A 25,163-nucleotide genomic window follows, 5' to 3' on the forward strand; every position below is an offset into this window, starting at 1 on the left:
AATACATAATAAATTAAATTCTCAAAGTATAGAACAGTCAAACCATAGTATTCGAATTCGGGTTACATCAATGCCTTAAGATGGAATTTAGCTACTCGTGGAGAGGAAAAATGTCTTCTTTGATGTTATAGAAGACATCTCTATGGACCACCAAAAACTCCTTTGAATTTTTATCTTTAAAACCCCAAAAGCCACCCCTTAGATCTAGAATTATTTACAAGAGAGAAAGAGATAGATAGATTGATGGCTCCTCTTAATGTGTCTTATCCTCTTCTTTTATAGTGGAGAACAAGTCATAATCCCCTTTGGATGAGTTTTATGATAAGTGCTCAAATGTGATGCATTTTAGCACCTAAGTTAGGGTATTTTAGTCCATTTATCTACCTTACTTTACCATTTTAGTACTAATTTGTGTTTTTGTCTATTTCAGGTCAATAAGGTTCAAACAGGCTAAAAAAAGCCTATTAGCTCAGTTTTGGAGTTAAGAAGAAAATCCAGAAAAAGTCAGAAAAACTGCACTGATCAAACTTCGATCGATTGAAGGATGTCCCGATCGATCGAGGATCTCTACAATCGATCAAGATGAAGGCGGTGTGATAAATGCTCAAATGTGACGCATTTTAGCACCTAAGCTAGGGTATTTTAGTCCATTCATCTATCTTACTTTCATGTCTTAGATACTTATTTGTGTTTTTGTCTATTTCAGGTCAATAAAGTTCAAACAGGCTGATAAGAGTCATTTAACTCAATTTTGGAGCTAAGGAACAAAGTTGAAAAAAAGCCAAGAAAATGCACCAGAGGAACTTCGATCGATCAAAGATGTCTACAATCGATCGAAATGAGGCGGTGCCAGCTCAGCAAAGTGTATAAAGCCTAGAAGATATTTTTTATGCCACGTCAGCTTCGATTAATTGAAGCTAAATGTTTGATCGATCGAGAATGCTGCTGGCAGTGAGTTGTCTAATTCCCGAGCACGCCGATCTCTACCTAACTTGTGTAGCTGCGAATTTCCTCCAATCATACGCTATATTTCTGACTTGGTGCCTACTCAAAGAGGAATGTAATTGATTCATTAAACAACATTGTAAAAATATCATCATAGAAAATATTACCAATTATAGAAATATTTCTCTCTCTAGAACTAGGGTTTTGGGAAGAAAGCAAGGATAAAGATGATGATGCCAACCTCTAAGCTAGCCCTTGAGGGTTCCATGACCACTACAATGAGTGGCTAAATCCTTCTCTTGGGGCTAGAGATAGCCCCTAGGCTTACTTCCTAAACTTAGCTTTTGTGTATTTTTGGGGATTTTAGTTGCAATAGATGTTTTGATTATAAATAAATATAGATCTTGTAATTTTTACTTAATTTGTATGGATTTATGCTTTCAATTTATTATTTAGTTCTATCCATATGCCTATGTATGCTAAAATTAATGTTCATGTTTTTGTCTTTAGATTTAATGAAATTGATGCATGTCTATGTGTGTTGATATTGTTAATCTAGTGATGGTCAAGGCATGGTGCTTAATTGAACACTCTTGTGGTTTATTTGATGGTTCATACTTATTTTTTGATGGATTATACCACACAATTAGTTTAATTAGCTTAATTTTCATGTCACTAGCTTAGTTGTAGTGTAATTGTTAATTGCTTTAATTTCTTAGGTAGATAGACAATCCATTCTTATTGTTTGATGTTCCATACTTATGAGTGCAAAGAGTACATTTCTCTAGACTTTTGGGTGTGCACCAATTGTGTTTTAATTGAATGGTTATTGGTCTCATTTGATAGGTTGTGCTATTCACTAGATTGATTAGACAATCTATGCTTATTTGCCATCCATCATGCTTTGTTTTTAATTAGTGGTACACACACACATTTTACAACTTAAATTTCCCCATTAATTTACAATTGCTAGTGTCTGGTGAAGTGAACCTTAGTGATGAACTCTAAGCCCCAAGACCCTTCTCTCATATATCTTTCCCTAATTTATAGATTGTTACTTACTTGCATTGTTTTAATTGAATATTAGTTTAATCAATCAATCAAACCATCTTTTGATCATTCGACCTACTAATCCAATATTAATTTCCAAACAAAAATATACTCCATTTCCCTTGGGATGATCCCTACTTACTCTAGTTACATTAAGAGTTAGTAATGGTAGTGACATTCTACAAATTTAAACTTGGCCATACTACACACTTTTTGTGCAACTAGGTTCAAAACACACCACGGTGCCAGCTTAATGGATAAGGTCGCCAGTTGTCAAAATATCTTTGCTATGTCAGCTTTGATCGATCGAAGTAAGTGTTCGATCGATCGAACCCACTGCTGGCAGTGAGCTATTTAATTCCCGAGAGTGCCCGAACTCCACCAACTTTTATAGCTGCGAGTTTGCACCAATCGAAGGCTTATTTTCTGACTTGTTTACTACTCCAATAAGCTTGTATAAAGGGGGAATTGAATCAATTGTTAGGGTCTTCAATTTTATTTTTATTTTTACATTGTAATAGTTAGTTTCTCGCTCTAGAAAAAGTTAGAGATTAGGGTTAGAAGAAAAGAAAAGAGTGGAGGCACCAAAAACACATCTCAAAATTTACACACACTCTCTCTCTAGAATTCAACAAAGAAGAAGAGGAAGAAGATGGAACCATGTTTAAGGATAGCCTTTGAGGGTTTCAAGATCACATCCACCTCCTCCATGATTGGCTAGACTTCTCCTTGGGCTTGGATAAGCCCCAAGTTTGTAATCTAAACCTCTATCTCTTTCATATTTTTTGGGGAATAATATCTTGTGATTAGTGTTTTAGCCTTGTGAATTTAATGAATCTTGGGTTCTCCTTTGATTTCTATGGATTAATTCTTTCTATTGATTCTCTATGTGCTTATATGTTGTCTTATGTGTGATTATTTGGGAATTGATCTATACACTAGTTTTTCTATATTAATTGCATGTTTATGTGTGGTTGATTGAAAATCTAGTGATGGCTATAGATGGTTTTCATTGAATGGATTTGTCAATTAATTTGATGGGTTATGCTTATACTTAATGGGTTGTTTTACAATTTAATTCATGCTTGTAGTTAGGTAGACAATCTATACTTAATTTGATATTCCATAGCTTATCATTGCCATTTTCATGATTCTCTAGATTGATGTGTGCTATAATTGTTACTAGTTTGATGGGTCATGCTTAGGATTGATGGGTTATTCTACACTTAGTTTAGTTGTTGGTTAGGTAGACAGTTTATACTTGAATTTGATGGTCCATGCTTAATATTACAATTGGTAGTTGCATTTTGTTCACAAGAAAGTTTTCCCCAAATTAGTTGAAAGTGTGTGGTTTGGTGAATGAGCTTGGTAGCGATTCCAATGCACCCCAAGACCTCACTTCTCATCTCTTAAATCCCTATCTCACTTTAGCTTGATTTTATTGCATTTTAATTAATTGCATCTTAGTGTAATCAAACAACTAACCCTCCTTCGCAATCATTTGGTATAATAGAGTCGAAATTAAATTCCAACACGTATAATCTCTTGGGACGCTCACTCATACTACATAGTATAAATGTTAAGCGATTTAAAAATTTAAAGTATGATGCCCACTTGACACTAATTTTCAAACTCAAAGTGTTGTGCATTATTTTATGCACATGCTCGGGTCGCATCATTTTACAACTTTTGGGAATAATTGGACTCACGGGGAATAAAGAGGGATGATTTTAAGTAATTCTCGCCTGTATTTTTAACCTCGAGCATAATCTGTCAGTACATTGTTCTGAAGTTGTAACGCGATTTTGACATCTTTAAAATGCGAATCTCGAAATTATTATTCAAGACAAAAACATCGGGCTTCGAGTCTTCTTTCCATTGCCGCTGATTTGCTCAATTTAGAGTTTTGAGTCAAAAGTTATGCCCAAAATACTGAAGCAGGTCAGAATTTTCATCAGTGCTCAAGCCCTAAAGAGTTGGGCTCGAGCTCTGGGATCAAACTTTGTTCGAAACGTCTTTTTATTCAACACTTAGCCATTTTAGGACTTCTTCTTCATAGTGCTCGATCACTGTAGCTTGAAGCTCGAGCCTTGGGGCTATGGCTCGAGGTTTTTGGGAAAAGGCTCGAGCTTTATGACTTTGGCTCGAGATTTGGCAACATAGAACTTCCAAAGTGTCTTTTCATATTTTCGATGTAATTTGGGTTTGACCACCTTTGCAAAGGCTCGATCATCTTGAGTTATGGCTCGAGCCTTAATATTTAGGCTCGAGCCTTCTGCCGTGGTTGGAATTCTTGCTTTTTCTTGACTTCTAGCTCGAGCCTAAAGAACATAGGCTCGAGCTTTGACACTTGGACTTCTCCAAAAATCATCCTTTTGGCTCTGGGCTTGCTTCAAATGATCGGCAATGACTTTGTTAGCTTCAATGTCAGTTTTTTCATCATAAATCATCGATTTTAACCATTTTTTTGGGAAAGTACCTAAAAACATGAAATAAACATAAATCAGTATAAAACTTAATAGAAGTATCACTTTAGGTCTTAACATATGCGTATTTAGGGGCTCGAATATGCAATATTCAGCACTCATCACTCGCCAAATGTTATTTTCTTATTAACCTTGACAACATTATTTCTTTTAATCTTATTTCATAAATTCCATGTGTCGATGGCTGAGTAGTTCCACGTGTCATGTCTTTGAATAATCAAGTAAGGTTGCATGTACAATAATATCTCCATGCAATCTTTACTTTCCAGATCATTGGGAATTTATGGGAAATTGATCTAGTGTGGTAAGTCTTATGAGACTCACCATATTCTTGATCTAATGGACTCCATGTGGCGGAATATGATTGGCTTAATTGGTCTTTGCCTTGAATTACTTCGTGAAGTCCATTGGAACTCACCACATGCTTCTTTCTTATTGGTAGACAATTTCTCTCTTGATTCTTACCTCATGCGTGAGTCTATGTAGCAGATACTTGGATGAGGTGTCCTTTATTTAAGTCAATTTGAATATAAGATGTCCTAATGTAATTCTTTTTTCAAATAATCAAGCAATAATCCAGCGTGGCAAGTTCTCTCTGGACTCGCCACATGTCGTCTTTCCATTTGTCCAAAAATAAATGGGATAAACAAGAAGGAAAAGAAAAAAGGTAATGGAGGGAAATCAAATATTGTGTTTGATATGAATTTTTAAAGGAAAAGAAAGGAAACAGAGGGATCTGAAAGGAAACAAATTATATAGAATGTGTTGGTTTTGTTATCTTTCTAAAAATGGGAGGAAAGGGAAGGAAATGCTAGCTTTTTTAATGAAATTTTATTAATGCAAATTTGCCCTTATTTCTATAAAAGATAAAATATATGAAAAAAGGGATATGGTAGTAAATTCATTATAATACTTCCATTTCATTTCTTTCCCAAACATAATCACTTATTTTTTTATTTTTATTTATTAATTAACCAAATACACGATAAGTAATTAACTATATCCTCTAATTTTCTTCTTTTTTCTTTTTTGTTTTGTTTTGTTTTGTTTGATTTTGTTTTATTTTTATTTTTCTATCTCCTAAATAATCTTATTCTTTTTTGTTTTTTTTTTTTCATTGTACCAAACATAGTGTAAGAGGTTCCGAAGGAATGGTCCTGCCGAATACGCGAAGCCAAACGGACCAACAGTGCAGTTAAATGTAAATTGATGTAATAAACCATGACATTCAAAACCGCGTATCCAGACATCCCCCACCTCGCATCATCCCGCGCTAACACAACATTCGAAGACAAACCTAACCCCTCGGCCCTCTCTCTCTCTCTCTCTCTCTCCACGCACTCACTTTCTTCTCAAATGTCCCGGTCCATCGCAGTGGACATCCTCTCCGACGACGATGACGGCGATCATCATCCAGTCTCAACCCCATTACCAACCCAATCCAAGAGGCACAAAGGAGAACCCAATTTTAACCCTACAGTCTTCATCATCGACGATGACCCAACGCCTCGGAAGCCGGCGGGCTCCTCTTCCACTCCATTGTTCATCCCCGATACCCCGATGCCTGGTTCGTCGAATTCGGATGTTGCAATAGTCAAATGCACCACACTTGTCTCTGATCCCCAACTCAGGTCCTCTTCAGCGTCCGACCAAAAGTTTTCCGGTGAGTTTGATGCTTCTGTATTGGAATATTAGTTTGTTGATTTTGAATTGATTTGGGTATTTATGCCCTTATAATGCGGTTTTAATTTTTTAATGAAATTGTCATTGATGATTGCAAGTTTTAGTTTTCTGCATATTAGTTTGTTGGTTTTGGTTAACTTTCTTATTCATGGATTTATAATGAGTCTCGTTGTTTCGAGTTCTTCATGAGATTTGAAGTCATATTGATGATTGTAGTAGTTGTTTTCCTTTTTACTTTTCTTGAGTGTTTGGGGTTGAAACAGTGAATTGGTATTATATTTGTTGAATTTTGATTAATGATAGAGTTATGGGAGCTTCAAAGATCACAAAAAGATTGAGCCTTGACGTTTGACAGGATCCACAATTTATATTGAGAGATTAATGACCATCATGCCAATACAAGTAAGAAAAAAAACCAACTTTTAAAATGTTGCCCCTCTCTTCTCAAAGACTTAAAGATGTGGTGAGATAGATGTAATACCCAGAAGTTTATTAAGATAATCCTGAATTGTACAGGACTTGGTAAACAAATTGGCAAGCTAACAAATGAGTAATTTTTTTCCTGGGAGTTTGATTACTGAATTAGTGGTTACTTCTGTTGAGAATGGAAATTATGTGTTCATATATTTGTTGCAGTTAATATTGATTCACAAAATAGCTGAAGAAACTTTTGAAGTCAGTGTTTCAAGTTTATCAAAGTACAGTTTAATGGGGGCTTTACTGGGTTTTTGGGTAAGAAGCTGGGTAGATCTGAAATGGTAATTTTGATTGTGGTTTGTGTTTCTTTAGCTGAACAATGAATTGGACTGTACTGGACTTGTGTTCTCATTTGTCAGGAATCTGTGGCTTGATTTGTTTGGAATCTGACAACGAGTCTGAAAATGGTTTTGGAAAGGAAAACCGGAAGCAGAATGGAACAATGGATGCTGCCTTTGATGTGAAAGAGGATTCAGAAATGAGCTCTAGATTTATTAACTCCTCATTTTCTTTCAGTAAGTTAATGCCATATCTTTATATTTTACTTGTTTGTGATCATGTGATGCTTGGAATAACTCATGAATCACAAAGAAGCAATTCTTTTTTTGATTATTTTTTATTTTTTATTTATATGATTTGAAATAAGCTATCTGATAATTTGATGAAGTTATAAAAACATGTGTTATCAGGGAATTTTAATTTAACACAAATGTGTGGGGACAGTTCTTTGCAGCCAGTTTGTTCAGAAGATATCCCCCAGGTATTTCTAACTGATGTATGATGATGATGACTTTCTTGTATTTATTTAATTTTCTTTTACAGGTTGGAGAGCTACATTTCTTGCTGGGTTAGTTTAATAATTTGGGTAAAATATAATGAAATATATCTACAACTTGGTGTATCCTCGTCAAAAATCTTAGTTTATTGAATTTGGCAGATTTAGCTCATGTCATGATCTTATTCTTATGAAACGCAATGTATTATATGCCCATTATACCCTTAGTTTTTTGTGTCCTTGTTAAGAGAAAAGATATTAAACAGATCTCAGGTGGACTCAATTAGGTGGAAGCCAAGGGTATGGAGACTAGATGTTTTGATGGTCCACAGGCATGGGTGATCTTAAATTTAGATGAGAGAGATTCAAGGAGTCAATATGAGAGGGTTTTAAAAGGGGTAAGGTCTTAACAGTTCTCTTCTAGGTTGGTCTTTTTTATCTGGCGTCATTCTTCTTAAATTATGGTGGTGGTGTATTTATAGCTGGAGGGAGAGTATTTGATGACCAGGTTGTTATGAGGATAATCATGACACTTTCTCTTTATTTTTGACTTGATGGAACAACACCATGTTAGAGACTGTACTTGAGGGGAACTTGATAATGACATATAAGATAGGGCTTTTTAATGAGAAAAAATTGCTTAAATGGCCAATCTTAGACGGGCGTATGTTGCGCAGAGTCAAAATGATCTCTCTCTCTCAAAGTCAGGTCGAGTGGACCTGAGGAAGGGTCCAACTCATTAGGAACCTGGAGGATGGTCACCTTAATTATTCTTGAACTTCAGCAGCCAAGTCACCTCTTAGAATCCTAGAAGGTGGTTATCCTTAATGATCTCTCATGGTGGACTCTGACGATTAGTTGTACACTGTTATAGAAACTCCACAAGTCCAACTTCCGACTCAAGCAGTGCATTAGGTGTATTAGGATGCTTTGGTCTTCAAGACTTCAAGCAGGGCTTTTTTGAGGAGAGGGTCCAAGTGGCGAGGCTTATTAAAGGAGAAGTCCTCGCTATAGTCTTCAAACAAGGTTTTGTCTGGGAAAAACATGTTCACGCAGCAAAACTTTTCTAAGGAGAATAAGTTTGCATATACATGCGTGCGTTTGCCAACAACAAGATTTATCTGAAGAGAAGAGCTTCTTGCAATTACAAATGCCTGTAGAGGAAGTTAGTGTCCTTTTGGGGATCACAAGTGCCCTTGGAGAAGGTGACAAGGTTGAGATCATAATTCCTTGTAGAGGAGGCTAAGAGGTAGAGGTCTTGAGGAGGACGTTCCAAGATATGGATCTTGCATGAAGCCATGGTTAATTGCTTATAAGGTAGTTGTTTGGGGGCCTGATACCCACAAGTTTAAATACCCATCTGTAGGTGCAGAAATTTGTTGACTAAGTATTATTATTTTTTATTTTTAATTTTGTATTAAAAAAGCGTTCAAAAGGGGAATGCATCCCTGAAAAGCTACACAAGGCCAAATAGGGCCTCTAAACTCTCAAAGAGTCCAAAAAGTAAACTATCTCCTCCATGGATTTACAATTTCTCCCTAGAACCCAACAAAAAGGATAAGTTTTCGAATGTTATTCAGGCGGCGTAGGCACGCACGACTTTGGATCATATTCCCTTGGCTCACCCTTCAGATTTGAAAACATGTGGCCTTGTTCCGAGGGTTTCAGGGAGAGAGTTCGATCTTGGTAGGAGAGCTATGTGGTTTCTGGTAGCCCGAGTTTTTCTCTTGCTGGTAAATTATGACGTCTGAAAGAGGACCTCAAAAAATGGAACAAGGACGATTTCGGGAAATTGGAATGGAGGAAGAATCGTGCTTTTGATGAGATTGTTGATATTGACAAAAAGGAAGGGGAGGGTAATATTATTGAGTTTTTGGTACAGAGAAGGGTGGAGTGTCAGGAGGAAGTTGCTGAGATTGCTTTATTAGAGGAAATTTCATAGAGAGAGAAGTGCAGGGCTTTGTGGCTTAAGGAGGCGGACAGAAACATGAATTTTTTTCATCGGTTGGCAAATGCTCACAGATGGGGTAATCATATCGGAAGAATCATGGTGGATGGGGAGCTTCTCTCCAAGGAGGAGGATATTTGTAGGGGGTTACCTCTTTCTTTCAGAGTTTGTTCACGGAGACAGAGACTTTGCCACCTTTGCTTGGGGGTTTGCATTTTGTTTCTATCTCTTAGTTGGATAGTGTCAATCTGGAAAGGCCTTTTTTCGAGGAGGAAGTTTTGAGGGCTTTGAAGAGTTGAAATGGGGATAAAGCCCCAGGTCCATATAGTTTCTCGATGAGATTTCTTGTTGAAAGCTAGGAGGTGGTGAAGAGGGAGGTCATGTGAACTTTCTCTGCTTTTCACTCACGGGGACACTTTGAGAAAAGTTTAAATGCAACGTTTATTGCTCTTATTCCAAAGAAGGGGGAAGCGCGAGACGACAAGGATTTTAGATCTATCAGCTTGGTGGGGAGCATTTATAAATTGATTGCCAAGGTTCTAGCATCGAGATTGAGGGGTGTCTTGGATAGTGTCATTTTGGATTCTCAAAATGTTTTTCTTGGAGGTCGTCAGATACTCGATTCTGTCCTTATTGCTAGCGAGTGTGTAGATTCCAAACTTAAGTGTGGGGTTCCGGGTGTTCTATGCAAATTGGATATCAAAAAGGCTTATGATTATGTTAGTTAGAGCTTCCTCATCTATTTCTTGGAGTGGATTGGGTTTGGTGAGAGATGGAGGAAATGGATTGAATTTTTATCTCTAGTGTTCGGTTCTCAGTCCTTGTGAATGGAGCACCGACAGGCTTTTTTAGAAGCTTGAGAGGGTTAAGAACTTAAGACGGGGGGGACTCGCTATCTCCTTTTCTTTTCCTTATTGTGATGGACACTTGTAGCCTAAGAAGCACGGACATGGATACGACAAGACACGGACACGGCGACACGGCAAATCCAAAAAAATTAGGACATGGACACGGCGGGGATACGCCGAATAGTGTATATATATATATATATGATGTAGTACTTTAAAAATTACTTAGTGTTACTATTTTTCATCAACCTCACAATGAAAAAAATACACAAATCATAACTCATAACTAATAAACTATAAAAGAACAATGTTGCAGAGTTATAAAACCAAATAAAAAACAAGACATTAGAATAATAACTAGTATCATTTAATCATCATTGCAACTTTACTCCAAATACAAAAGCATAGACAGAAAGGACTATTAACATTCATGACTGTTTAACATTCAGGACTGTACTGTTAGCACTTAACATTCACAAAAACCTATAGGCTAGTCCCCAAAAAAGATAAAAAAACAAGTCAGTGTACTATCATCTATTCCCATCTATCATTTGACTTGGGACTTTACCATTTACAATACCAAAAGGGTAGTCCAAAACAAAAGAAAGAACATATCAGCATTCATCTATTGTTGGTCATCATCAATTGTCTCATGAATCTCATCATCATTAACACTTCCATCATCGGTAAATAATACCGCCTCTAATTCCGGCTCATCAAGTGAGAGGTTTGCAACCTCAAGCACCCTAACATCACCAATTGAATCAAATGCGTCTCCTGCAATATCTCACATCTTACTTCGTCCTTCATTGTCCTGTGGGGTTCTCCTTGACAGAAGACGGAGATTACTATGAATGAAAACCAAATCTTTAGCCCGTTGTGGGGCCATCTTGTTCCTTCTCAATGAGTGAATAAAAGAAAAAGTACTCCAGTTCCTCTCACAACATGAGGAGGAAGAAGGTTGGACAAGCAACTTTAAAGCTAACTCTTGAAGCAAGGGAGCATATGAACCATGTACAACCCACCAACTTTTAGGATCCATGGTATATCTATCACATATAGAATCACTCTCCCCAAATTCCCCCAAGTTTGATGAAAAATTAGCATACTCCAATTTTACTATTGAACACTCTTGTGGGTCACTAAAGTATTTTTTAAGGCACCTTGTTCTCTCTCGTGAGACCTCTAAATCCTTGTGTGGTGGAACTCGACCTTAGTTTTCACTGAGCCACACATCACTATAGTACCTACAATAAATAAGAGAATGCATTTAATTCATAATTTAATTTCCTTAATTCTAAACTAAGATTAAAACTTCTTTAGCTTACAAATTAATATCTAATGATTTACCTTGGATTTAGTGAATGTGCCAAGCAATGAAGCGGAGTATTGTTCATGTTCCAACGAGCTACAAGTATCCTATGCACCAGTTCATAAAAGGAAGAACTTTCATTTTGTCGCTTTCTTTCATACCTATATATTGCCATCTTCACTTTTTCAATCATTGTATCCCACATATCATAAACTAAGTGAAGACAAGGCTTATTGGTATCACAAGCCCTTAGCATGTCATAAATAGGTGAAGTAAAGGAAAGGATATAATCAATCTTTCCCCACCATTGTTCATCCAACAGCTTCTCTCTTACATAATCGGCCTTTCCTATATCATCCTCCCTATAGCAAGTCCACTTGTCACTTATGACCATTGCTTGGAGACCACCTTTTATAAGTTTAAATCTTTTGATCATCACAATAACAAAAGCAATGCGTGTCTCCGCAACCGAAAGCAACTTCAAGCTGACAAACTCATTGAAAATAGCTAATCTCATTGAATGGTTCATGATGAAATTGTTTATTAGGTTACAATCATCAGCATAATCAAGAATCCAACCACACTCTGCATATGCAGTTTCATTCTTTTCCACGTTTTTTGCAGCACAAATATTTTTGAGGGCAAGATTAAGAGTACCACACAAGGTCATAGTTGTTAAAGGCTCAAGGCGCACAAAAGCGCAAATGCCTCCTGGAGCCTGAGGCGCAAGGCGAGGCGCGCGCCCGACTTAAGCAAGGTGCACGTTAAAAAAAAAAAAAAAAAAAAAAACCCACCTAATAAAGTATTAAAGATGCAAAAGTCATCTAAATGAATTACTTAGGTTCAATATTCAACATAAAGATGTCAAAGCCAACTAAATCAAGTACTTGAGTTCAACAGTGAATAATCAAACATATTAGCATAAAGATGCAAAAGTCAACTAAGGAGAATTATGAGATAAAACTAAAACAAACATAGACATCATTTCTTCCTAAGAAGACAACACCAACGAATCTAAATATCATCCTCATCATCAATAAGCATAACATCATTTTGATCGTCACTAAATGATTCATAATTCTCAAGATCCTCTTCTATCTCATTTGAATCTGCCTCATCCTCATCCTCATCCACAAGTGGAATTGAAGAACTTCCTGCTCCCTTTGTTGGTAACCGTGAACTTGAACTAGATTTTGATCTAGTAGACCGGTGCGGCCTGCTATCCTCTCCAATACCAGCAACACTAGCAACATCACCCCATGTCAAGGAATCATCTTCAAAGACTAGATCATCTTTTGCATCAGAATTATCCATCCTCCCCGTCAACCACTCGTTGCTCTCATCAATGTCATCGAGTAAAATGGGATCAAGGGTGTCAAGCATATTATATCGACGCCTCAATGCTCTATTATATTTGATAAACACTAAATCATTCAAATTTGTTTGAGCGAGCTTATTACTTTTCTTGTTATGAAGCTACAATAAATTCAACTTTAACTAGTAAGTATAAAAAATTAAAATTTTAATTTTTAACAATTAAATTACAAACCTAGTTACTAAATAGTATATACTTACATGCTCAAACACGATCCAATTTCGTTCACAACCAGAAGAACTGCAACTAAGGCTTAAAACCTTTATAGCAAACTTTTGGAGAAGTTTTGTTGACTTGGCATAAGCTTCCCACCAATTAGCTATTAAAAAAAATTAGTAATGATGTTTAGCAAGTTTAGCTTCATCTTTGTATCGACTCTATTGTCAAAATAATTTTAAAACTTAGCTATACTAACTTAATATACTTTACCACTTTACCTGGTCCTCGTGTACTTCTCTGTCTAATAGCAAAGGGATTACCAAAGAGGCCCTTAGCTTTAGAATATAAGGACAGCTCCTTAGTAATTTTGTCTTGTTCTTTGACATCTGGGACTAACCTTGCAATGCATGCATACAAACCCTTTGCAATGTCTTCATCTTCTTCAATTTTCGGATTTGAATAAAAGTACTCTGGGTTCAAATAATAACCTGCTGCATGCAAAGGGCGATGAAGTTGAACATTCCACCTCTTATCAATTATTTCAAAAATCTCCTTGTATTTCTCTTCTACTTCCCCAAATGATTTTGCAATGGCTTCTTTAGCCCTATCCATGGCCGCATAAATGTATCCCATGGGAGGCTTTCTTTTGCCATCAACTAATCTCAAAACCGGAATAAGAGGACTGGAAACCTTAAGGCTAAAGACAATGGTGTTCCAAAAGGAAGGCATCAAAACATAAGAAGCAACTTTTTTACCGGCTTGCTCTTTCGCCCATTTACTACGACTCTATTCTTCTGAAGTAAACATCTTTCTCAAGTTATTCTTTTGCTTGTGAATACTTGATAATGTGATGAAACATGTAGCAAATCGAGTCTTAGTGGACCTAAGCAACTCCTTTTTGTAAGTAAAGTTCCTCATAATGTTCAACAACTTTGGATGCATATAAATATAACTATTCAACTCCACTGCCCTCGTCATTGTTCTAGAGATGGATGGTATTTTCCCAATGTCTCCCAACATCAAGTCTAAGCAATAAGCAGCACATGGTGTCCAATACAAATGTGGGTGTCCTTTCTCTAACATCCTCCCTATTTGAAACCAAACAGAAAAAAAATGATATAAAGAGAATGAGTAAATCAAAATTGATTTAAATTATATATTTGTAAAGAATGTAAACTCTAAAAGTTATAAACATTGAACATTCTTACTGGCATACTTATTGCTTGATTCATTATCTGTGACGACTTGGACGACATTTGCTACTCCAATGCTGTTCACAAATTTATTAAGTAAGTCGAACATCTTTTCACCATCCTTTGAAAAAGAAGAAGTATCTATCGATTCAATAAACATGGTTTCCCTTGGACTATTTACTAGGAAATTAAGCAATGTTCTCTCTCTCTTGTCTGTTCACCCACCTGCCATTAATGAGCATCCAAATTTTGACCACTCCTCTCTATGGTCATTCATCAAAGCATTGGTATTATCTAATTCCTTCCTAAGCAAAGGAACTCTCACCTCATGATAACTAGGTGGTTTCATGCCAGGACCATATTGTCCAAATGCTTCAACAACCTTGGTAAAGCTACCATACTTAACAGCATTGAATGCAATTCCTGCATCATACATCCACCTTGCAAAAGCAGCACACGCTCTTCCTCTCAACTCTTTCTTGCATGCATCATTAATGGTTATCTGTTTTCCCCCCTCCTTTCTTTTTTGTACCACAATTTCCGGTCTGGGAGTGAAATATAAATCAATCGGTCCCTTTTGCTTTTGCCTCTTTGAGGAATTGACACTAGCACTACCTACCCTTTTTCCCCGATTGTTAACTTCCATAACGTCATGCTTATCCTCTCCATCAATGAAATTAATGTCATCATTAGGTAACAAATTCATTTGATCTTTTTTTTCCTTTTTCTTGCTCATGTACTCTTTGATTTCTCTCTAACACTAGATGGGCATCTTGTGCATGCACTCACATTTCTATACCCTCCAGCTAAGTGTTGCTTAGCCCGATAAATACCTTCTTTTGTAACTTTTGCACAAAAGTTACAAGTGATGGCATTTGTATCTTTCGGATTCTCCAAATGTGAGTAATTCCATGCTGGATCCTTTCTTGAACCATCACAAGGCATCTTTTAAAGTACAAACTGCAATCAAATTCAAGAAAACAAAATAATAGCGTCATGTAATCAGTGTTTGCAACAACTCTGACAAAAAAAAAAATACAAGCTTTAAAGCAATATTAACATTTCTATTTTTTTAAAAAATACAGAGCTTTGACAAAATGCAAAAAGCAGAATATTATTTCATGCAAAAATAAAAAATGCATCTATCTGTCCATGACTTCATGTTGATGCAGAAAGCAATGTTGACGCAGAAAGCGGTGTTGATGCAGAGAGCAGAATATTATTTATTAATATATGGAAATTATTTCGATCTCAACTTATATATATATATATATATTTATCCCATGTTTGGATGCTGCATTAATTGATAGAAAATTTGAGTTCATCTTGCAAAAATCACATGGATGTGCTATTATTATTTTTAAGTCAAATCAAATCTAATTTTCATTAAGCACGAATAAAACGTTTTTGCAAGCACCATGTTTGGAACTTTGGATGCATCACCCTTCAGATTTAATAAAAGCTAAATCGAATCTCAATAGGATAAATTTAAGCATAATAAAACGTTATTCAACAGACTATCAAGTACCATGAATAGTTAACAACCATATTCAAGCATGCTCCTTTAATTTAGAAAAATCATTTGGTTTCGTCGCTTCTACTAAATTCAAAAGAAATAGATTGAAATAAACAACTCAAACAGTGGAAACTCTCAAAACCACAGTATCTAACAGAGAGGGGATAATCATCAAACACATGCAAGGCACTAATCTACAGAAACAACCACTAAGCCACAAAAACCCTAAAAAAAACAAAGGACCAACATCATCTAGACAAGCATAAAAATAAATAAATAAATCTGCCAGACTCGAGAGAGCTGAGAGAAGAAGAAGAAAAGAAGAAGAGAGAAAAAAAAAAAAAATCTGACGAGAGAAGAGAAGAGAGAAGAAGAAAGAGAGGAGGAGGAGAGAAGAAGAAGAGAAGAAGAACTTACCGGCAGATCCGAGACTGAGAGATCCGGCAGATTGCTTCGCCTTCGTTGCCCTAGCCTCTGTCTCTTCTTTTTTTTTTTTTTTTTTGTAACTTGTAAGTTTTGTAATAATAAAAAGTAATACAAAGGCGCGCGCCCTATTCAACCCGGTCACCTTAAGCCCTTGCAGGTGACACTCTGGCGCCTTGCGCCTCCGGCGCCTTTAACAACTATGCACAAGGTGTCCAAACAATGTGAGGGAATTGCCCTTCAATTAGTTGTCTAGCGGCCTTGTAATTTGGGGCATTGTCTATAATTACTTGGATCACATTTTGGGGGCCAACCTCATTTATGACTTCCTTCAACAAATTGGAAATGAAAAACTTGTCTTTAATTCCACTGGAACAATCAACAGCTTTCAAAAACATGGGACTCCTTCTGTCACAACCATAAAATTAATTAAAGGCCTTCTTTGTGGATCACTCCAACCATCACTTGCAATGCTAACACCCTTTGCCTTCCATGTACCCTTAATTGGTTGCAATAATCTATCAATATTTGCCTTTTCTTTTTGAAGTAGAGTGGTTCTCAATAGATTATAACCCGGAGGCAAATAATCCGACACAGGATTATTTGCAGCATAGTTGTATGAACTCACATAATACGGGTTTCTTGCTAGATGAAACGGCAATCCTGCCGAATAAAACATCCTAGCAATCTCTGAGTGCAATTGTCCCCAAGCCTCATTATTAAATGCCTTTTCAATGGCACCCCCACTTGCCTTTCTTTTCTTTGGTACATAAGCCTCTTGAGTGAGACTAGTAGTACCACCCAATGATGCACTAGATGGCGGCAAAGGAACTTTTTTTGGTTTAGAATTTTTAATTCTCAATTCGGCTTCTTCAATTGCTTTTTGCATTTCTGCAATATTCTGAGATGTGACTTTTGGGCATATGCGAATACCCATACTAGTGTTTTGCAACAAGTAGGCTTTAACTCTTGTGTAAGACCCCCTGAATTCCTTACTACAAAAGTGGCATTTGAATAAAAAATTTCCTCCTCCATCACCAATTTTTTCTAATTGTGCGACATAGTACCAAAGTGGTTTGTTCTCATCTTGTTCAAATTGAGGAGTACTACTAGCAACTAATGTAGACAACATTGAAATGTCTAATTCCCTAGACATAAAAAGAAAAGAAAAAAAATCCATACTTATAGCAGTCAGCAAAGAAAGAACAGTCAGCAAAGAATGAATAAATTCCTATTTCATCACAGATTCACAAGTCATATGCAACAGCTGAAATTAAATTAAAGACGAAATCCTATTAAATCAAGAATAAAGACAACAGAGAAGAAGAAGAAGAAAGAAATTAGGGTCTGTGAAAAAGGAAAAACACCAGAGAAGAAGAAAGAAAGAAAGACGGGTTTGTGAAAAATGAAAAAAAAAAAAAAAAAACAACAACAACAAAGAAGAAGAAAGAAACTGGGGTTAGTGAAAAAGAAAAAAAAAAAAGAAAAAAAGAAGAAAGAATTTGGGGTTTGTGAAAAATGAAAAATAAAATAAAACAAAGAAGAAGAAAGCAACCGGGGTTAGTGAAAAACGGAAAAGGAAGAAAAAAAAAAAAAGATGAAGAAGAAAGAAAGAAAGAAACTAGGGTTTGTGAAGAAAAAGACAGAAAGAGGAAGGAGGATGAAAAGAGGAGGAAGAGGGGAGAGAGAGAGAGAGAGAGAGTGACCTGGAGGGAGTCGCCTTTGATAGGCAGCAGGAAGTTGCAGAGCTTCGTCACTTTGAGAGAGCAACCCAGACGTCCTTTGAATCTCATCTTGTAATAGTGTAATGACTAGCCTTAAATATCTATTTCTTTTGTTTAAAATTGCATAGTAACCTTGAAAGTTAAAATTATTATGTTCAGACCACATAATTGTTAAATAACTTCATATATTTATACTTTAACCCAACTTTCTTTCAAAAATTATCTTTTAGACCCCCGAAAATAAGATACGCATGTCGGACACAAACCCCTGGCATGTCGGACACGTGTCCGCAGAGTGTTCGTGCCGTGTCCGAAAATAATAATAAAAAAAAAAAATTCCAGACACTTTTTTTGGCGTGTTCGACACGTGTCGGGGTGTGTCCGTGTCCGTGTCCGACAGATTCTTTGCCTATTTTGGAGTGTCCGTGCTTCCCAGTAGTTATAGCAGAATGATGTCAAGGGCAGTTGATTTGGGTTTGTTGAGAGGCTTCAGCGTTGGTTGGGATGTTGCTAGTCAGCTGGAGATCTCCCATTTGATGTTTGTGGATGATACTTTGGTTTTTTGTGATGCGGATGTGTCTCGGATGAGATATTTGAGATGTGTTCAAGTTGTCTCTAGCTTGGAAGTTAATGTGGGGAAAAGTGTTGTAGTGCCGGTTGGAGAGGTCCCCGATATCTAGACTTTGGCTCTTGTTTTGGGTGGCAACACTGGTTCGCTACCCATTTCTTACTTGGGCCTACCTCTGGGGGCTTCATCTAGGAGTGTGGGTAGTTGGGATACAGTGGTGGAGAGGTTTGAGAAACGGTTGGCTGGGTGGAAGAAACTGTATCTTTCCAAAGGGGGGAGGGTCACTCTTTTGAGGAGTACATTGTTGAGTGTTCTGACTTGCTTTCTTTCAGTGTTCCAGATTCCCTCTTCAGTGGCTGAAAGGATTGAGAGGTTGCAGAGAAATTTTCTATGGGGTGGTAAAGGGGAGGAGTTCAAGTATCATTTGGTGTAGTGGGAGAGGGTTTGCAATCCAATTCAGCAAGGTGGGTTGGGAATTAATGCCTTTTAACAAGGCCTTCTTCGGAAATGGCTTTGGAGATTCGGGATAGAGAGAAACAAACTCTAGAGGAGGGTGATTATGAGCAGACACGGGGAGGCGATAGGAGGGCGGCACACCCCTGAGGTGAGCTTGCCATATAGGGTTGGGGTTTGCAAGTACATTTAGAAGGGGTGTAATGATTTCTCTAAGCACATTAAATTTCATGTTAGAGATGGCAGGAGGATACGATCATACGACTTTGGGATGACATCTGGTGCAGGGAGCGTTCCCTTTCTAGCACTTTTTCTAGACTCTTTCAGATTGCTTTTGATAGATATGCCATGGTGGTCGACTGCTATCGCCTTGATAGAGGAAGAACGGTGTGGGATGTACGTTTCTTGAGGCTATTTCAGGATTGAGAGATGGAAGATGCCATGAATTTCTTGGATTTGTTATATCGAAAGAGCTAGTGGAGGAGAGTTCAGACATCTGCATTTGGGCAACATCTTCACTTAGGCGTTTTGATGTTTAGTGGATGCTTTTGGAGTGTCATTTCCACTGATGGATGTTTGGCGAACAAAAGCGCCTCTCAAAGTAGCATTTTTTGCATGGTTATCCGTTTTGGGAAAGATCTTGACTCAGGACAACCTTCAGAGAATAAGAGATTGTGGTGAACCGGTGTTTTATGTGCAAAAACGATGAGGAAACGGTTGATCATCTTCTTTTACACTATCCTGTGGCCCGAGATTGCTGGCTTTTGTTTTTTTGGTTTGTTTGGGATTCATTGGGTTATGCTACGGCCTACCAGAGGCTTAATTGAGGCTTGGAGAGGGTGTATAGTGGGGGTCCCAGCTCATGACCCTTGGAGGGTTACTCCTTTGTGCGTTTGGTGGTGTCCATGGCTTGAAAGAAATAAGGGATCCTTTGAGGGAAAGGAAAATCATATTGGGTTATTTCTCCATTCTTAGCACCCTTTTTTGTTGGGTTCTAGGAAGAAATTGTAAATTCTTGAATGAGCTTGTACAGTTTTTGGATTTGTTGAGGATTTAGAGGACCTATTTGGCCTTGTGTTGTTTTTGAGGGACACGTTCCCCTTTTGAACATTTTTTTAATGAATTATTACTTATTAAATAAAAGAGTGCTACTAATGGAGAACTTTAGCCTACCAATAGGATTTTCCTTTCCTTCAAAGAATCTCCTATTTCTTTTGAGCCATAAACACCACGAAATGCGCAAAGGCATAACATTCCAGAAATCACGGACTTGGTCCCTCACTATACACCCTCTTCAAGCCTCCACCAAGTCTCTCGAGGACCTAGAATAACCCACTGGAAACCAAACAGATCCACAACACAACCCAACAGTCCCAAGCCATGGGGCAATGCAAATGAAGGTGATCCACCGTTTCCTCATCTCTTTTACACATGTAGCAACAGTTGACCACCACCTGTCTCCTCCACTTTAGGTTATCCCGAGTCAAAATCTTCCCCAACACAGATGTCCAATCAAAGAAAGCCACATTAAGGAGGGCCTTAGAACGCCAAATAGCCTTCCATGGGAAAGGATCTCCTAGGACATCTGAAAGACACCTAAAGAAGGATCGAACATCAAAATATCCATGAGAAGAGGGAACCCATTGACTAAGGATCGCCAAACAAATTATTTGCAGTTACTACACTAAAAAATAAGGCAATGAAGAAGACGACTAGAGATTTTATTTTATTTTATTTATTTTTTAAATAGCAGAAAAAGTTGTTTTTCACTGAGGCCTTGTGCCTGTATTTATATTGTTACAGTTCAACCCCTTCCCCTTCTTTTCTCGTTCCATCTACAAAGATCCACATTATCTTGAAATTCAAAAATTAGTTTTATCCATCCGAGTTGAAAATTTAAAATATGGGTTTGACCGGATTGACCAGGTCAGTTTGTTGAGTTCGACCCAGCTGCCTGGGTCGGTTTCCTGAGGTCTGCCAGGTAGGACGGATACCCCTACACATGTCGGATGCTGATTTACTCCTCTACTTGGTACAGATATCACGTCCTAATTGGGGGGATTTTTTTTCCTCCACACCATCTTATATCATTATTTGATTTTATCCAAGTCAATAAAGATTCTGAAATATCTACAAAACCTTACTACTGGTTAATTAGTAAAGTTAATCGGGAAAAAAATTAGAAACTTCATTTTACTTTTATAAATGGCCTATACATCCTTCTTTTAATGTTGGTTGTATTTTTCATTTTATTCTACGCATTTCAATTGCTTAATTAAATTCTATTCAGGCGCACGATCATCCTGATGAAGAAATTGACAGATTGGAGCCTGTGGATAATGTCTTGAAACAGAAAGGTAGAAGAAAAACTAATTCAAACAAAGAAAAGAATGCGGATGAAGCAATTGGAAAAAATAGGATGACAAAGGAAGAAAGGATTCACTTAATGGAAGAAAAAAAACAGCAGAAGGAAGTCAGTCTTTTTCTGATAGCATCAAATTTGCATTAAAATAAAAATTTTAGATATATGAACTGATATGAACTATTTCATGGACCATATTCAGCAAGAGAAGTTGCAGAAAGCCGCTCTGAAGGCTGAAGCTGCAGAGATGAAAAAATTGCAGAAAGAAAAGCAAAAGTGGGAAAAGGGGAAGTTTGCTTTAAAGTCCATTGTTGCTGAAATTGACGCTAAAGTAGTTGAACTATCAGTTGGAGGTACTGTCTTTCTTATATTCTTTAATTCTTCACTGGAAGTAGATTACTTATGTTGATCTTTGTTACCTACCTTCTGTATTTGGTGATGTGCTGAGCAAGCCTTTATTTTCGTAGTTTAGGACATTTGCTTACAAGGTTTGCAGAGAAAGGTATTTCATACCGTATAGTGTCAAATCCAATTGAGAGATCTATCACGTGGACCATGACTGTTCCAGAAGAAATTTCACAGGTGATCAATGCTTGAATTTCTCTACAAAGATCTTTCTGAGATCTAACGTTCTATCTTTGCCTTTCCTTCTATGCCGTGCCTAGTTTTTATAGTAAACAACCCTCATTCTTACCAACTGAAATACTACTTTAGTGAAATTTTCACATTTTTCCTGGAGTAGAGAAATGAATTATTGCACGATTGAGTTTTAATGTCATTTTATCCTAAAGGAGCTTAAAAGGGTCAATATGTGCATTAAATGGAATACATGATTGTGTTTGTTCTCTATCAAGTTGATATTTGATGTAGGAGGAACAGGCCCTTTATATTAAACAATTACCAAGTGCCGGGCTTGTGCTCGTTTTGTCATTGTTTCTTTATATTCTTTCCTATGTACAAGAAGTTTTGAGGAAGTAAGTATCATCCTTCCATTTCTTGCTTTCTTTTTATTTTACTTTTCTTTCTTTCTTTTTCTCCCATCTTTGTAATTAGTTATTCTCTGTTCTCTCCTGGATTGTATGAACAACTTGGATGAGACTCACGGGTCACAAATTTCTACCCATATTGTTTCTTTTAGCATGATCTTAGCATTCATACTACAGGACCTACCTAGTCTACGTTGGTTCTTTCTGTCTTGTAATTTTGTTATTTATATGGGTCTAGTTTCGCAAGCTGTTTAATTTTTTTTTTTTTCCTAAATGAAGAAAAGATTTATAAATAAAACATTATAGTACAAGGCTAGACATGAGGGCATACCCTCACAGCAGGCACAAGGACCCTAACAAAGCAAGGGCCTTGTTTGAAGTAAACTCTACCACCCAAAAGCCACCTAATAAGTAATATCTTGGAGGCATACCCCCAAGATATCCATGACCTCCCATAAGATGCATTTGGCAAAAGTATTAGGGTCCCTACAACTATTGTTATGAATTATACCTTTCCTTTCACTCCGAGTAAAATACAAGGTACCTGAAAATAGCATCCTGAACATCTTGTGTCGAACTCCATTAGCTGAGAATTGATGATAAAAAGCCACAGCCATGTCCATAATAGAGACCACTCTCTGAAGATGCCATCTGAAAATACCATCCATACAACTCCACACTGCCCAATTAAACTCACAACAGCAAAAGACATGATCCAAAGTCTCCTCTTGCTTAAAACACAAAGAACATCTTGAGGCCAGAGAGATGCCTCTTCTTTGAAGATTTGAGGCAGTTAAGATACCATTTTGCAGCACCAAGACAGAGTACCCAGCCCAATTCACCACTGGTTCTTTCACCCTGCAAGCTTCCCAAGCTGCTACTGCTGAGATTGCCACAACAACTGGTCAGTTCCACCATGGATACTATAAGTCTGTAAATACTGGTGTACTGCTACTGTGCTGTCATTAAACCTGGAACCATCCCATTGTTGATTTGTAATGAAGTGGCTCAAGGTAAGCAATATGTCTCTACTCAGGTACTGTAAAGTCCTATGGCTGAATCTCTCTGAAATAAACATACCCCCACACCATGGATCCATGAAATTTTTTATAGTATCACCATTCCCAATTCTAAAAGTACAATTCAGTTCCACAATGTCCCTGACAGCCACAATGCTTCTCCAAATGGCTGAGTGAGATGCCCTAGGGACAACGTGCCAATAAGAAATAAACATACCTCCTCCACTTGCTTCAAGCCTTCAAGCCTCTATTCTTCCAGTTCTAGATCTTCTGATTTTTCTTTTCCGACTTTAAATCTATGGCATGCTCGCCTTGGTCATGTAAACTTTTAGTATTTATGTCTGCTTTTCCCTTCATTAATAACGGCTTGTAAGGATAATAAGTTTCAATGTGAGATTTGTGAACTTTCTAAACATACTAGAACCAGTTATATTTCTCATATGCATCGTGCACCTAGTATGTTTGATCTCATACATTCTGATGTGTGGGGTTCTTCTCCCGTTACTGTTTTTCGGGGCATCGTTATTATGTCACATTCATTGATGATTATTCCTGCTGCACATGGGTATATTTACTTAAAAAGAAATCTGAAGTTTTTCCCATGTTCACTCAATTCCTCCAAATGATCAAAACTCAATATAAAATTGTTGTTAGGAATATCAGGTCTGACAATGGTCGTGAATATGTTTCCAATGAGTTTCGGTCTCAACTTAACCAACAGGGTATTCTTCATCAACTTACTTGTCGATATACCCCTGAACAGAATGGTGTGGCAGAGCGTAAAAACCACCAACTAATGTTAGTTGTGCGATGTCTTTTAAATGGTATGAATGTGCCAAAGTCATACTGGCACATGGCGGTTCTTACAGCTACTTTTCTCATTAATCGTACCCCTAGTAGTATTAAATGGTAAGGTCCCCTTACAAGTGCTTTAGCTTGATGTTACTCTTTTTTCCATTATGCCTCGGGTGTTTGGAACTTTGGATGTACATGTTTTGTTCATAATTGTAGCCCTTCTCATACTAAACTTGATGATAAGGCCATTAAATGTATCTTTTTAGGATACTCTTCAATGTCAAAAGGTTACCGGTGTTATGATCCTGTACAGAAACACATGTATAGAGGCTTCTCCTCTTGCTCGTCCTCTTCCTATTTTTCAAGAAGAGTCTTCTCTTGTGGTTTCCTCACCCCCTTTGCAGGTCTATTCTCGCCGTCCTCGTGCTCTGCCTCCACTGCCTTCATCCTCCTCAGATATAGGTTCAGGTACATCTCCTCTCTCTCCTTTACATGTCCCTGACCCTGTGCTTGAGTCTTGGTATCCCACTCGGGACTGCAAACACCTTGCTCGATTTGGATTCGCTTGTAGTACTGATCATCCTATTTCGCAGTATATCTATTATGGTGTCAGGGTCTTATCGAGCCTTTCTAGGCAAACTTGATTCCATTTCCATACCTAGAAATGTCTCTGAGGCTCTCCGGAATCCCAATTGGATGTCTGCTGTGATGGTAGAAATGGATGCTTTGCAGCAAAATGAAACATGGGAGCTTGTATCTCTCCCTCCTGGTCAAAAGACTGTTGGTTGCAAATGGATATTCAGTGTTAAATATCTAACTGATGGCTTTATTGATCGGTATAGGACCCATTTGGGGCTAAAGGGTTTACTCAGATTCCTGGTAAAGACTTTAATGATACATTTGCTCCAATGGCTAAATTAACCTCAGTTCGTTTGCTTGTCTCCCTGGCTGCCTCTCACAATTGGCTTCTTCATTAGCTTGAATGCTTTCCTTAACGGTGATCTTCTTGAGACTATTTATATGAATCCTCCACCCGGTTTTTGGGCTTAGGGGGAGTTTGCTGGAA

General features: G+C 37.4%; 1 protein-coding gene across 2 annotated transcripts in view; it reads left to right on the plus strand.

The window, feature by feature from the left end:
• Window positions 1-5,270: 5,270 nt before the first annotated feature.
• The window catches only part of LOC132267294 (crossover junction endonuclease EME1B-like), a 78,143-nt gene continuing 58,250 nt past the window's right edge, over window positions 5,271-25,163 (plus strand). The window contains exons 1-6 of one of the 2 annotated variants that reach the window (XM_059768429.1): window positions 5,271-6,144; window positions 7,001-7,156; window positions 7,331-7,401; window positions 21,226-21,408; window positions 21,500-21,650; window positions 21,770-21,879. In XM_059768429.1, coding sequence (XP_059624412.1) covers window positions 5,703-6,144; window positions 7,001-7,156; window positions 7,331-7,401; window positions 21,226-21,408; window positions 21,500-21,650; window positions 21,770-21,879 — 1,113 coding nt within the window. In that variant the 5' untranslated portion in view covers window positions 5,271-5,702. The remainder of the gene's footprint in view (window positions 6,145-7,000; window positions 7,157-7,330; window positions 7,402-21,225; window positions 21,409-21,499; window positions 21,651-21,769; window positions 21,880-25,163) is intronic. The other variant, XM_059768428.1, reaches the window with a different exon arrangement.

This window comes from Cornus florida, unplaced genomic scaffold, assembly GCF_030987335.1.
Source record: "Cornus florida cultivar Cherokee Brave unplaced genomic scaffold, ASM3098733v1 CherokeeBrave_3.0.0_Hap2_Chr07, whole genome shotgun sequence".
Lineage (NCBI taxonomy): Eukaryota > Viridiplantae > Streptophyta > Magnoliopsida > Cornales > Cornaceae > Cornus > Cornus florida.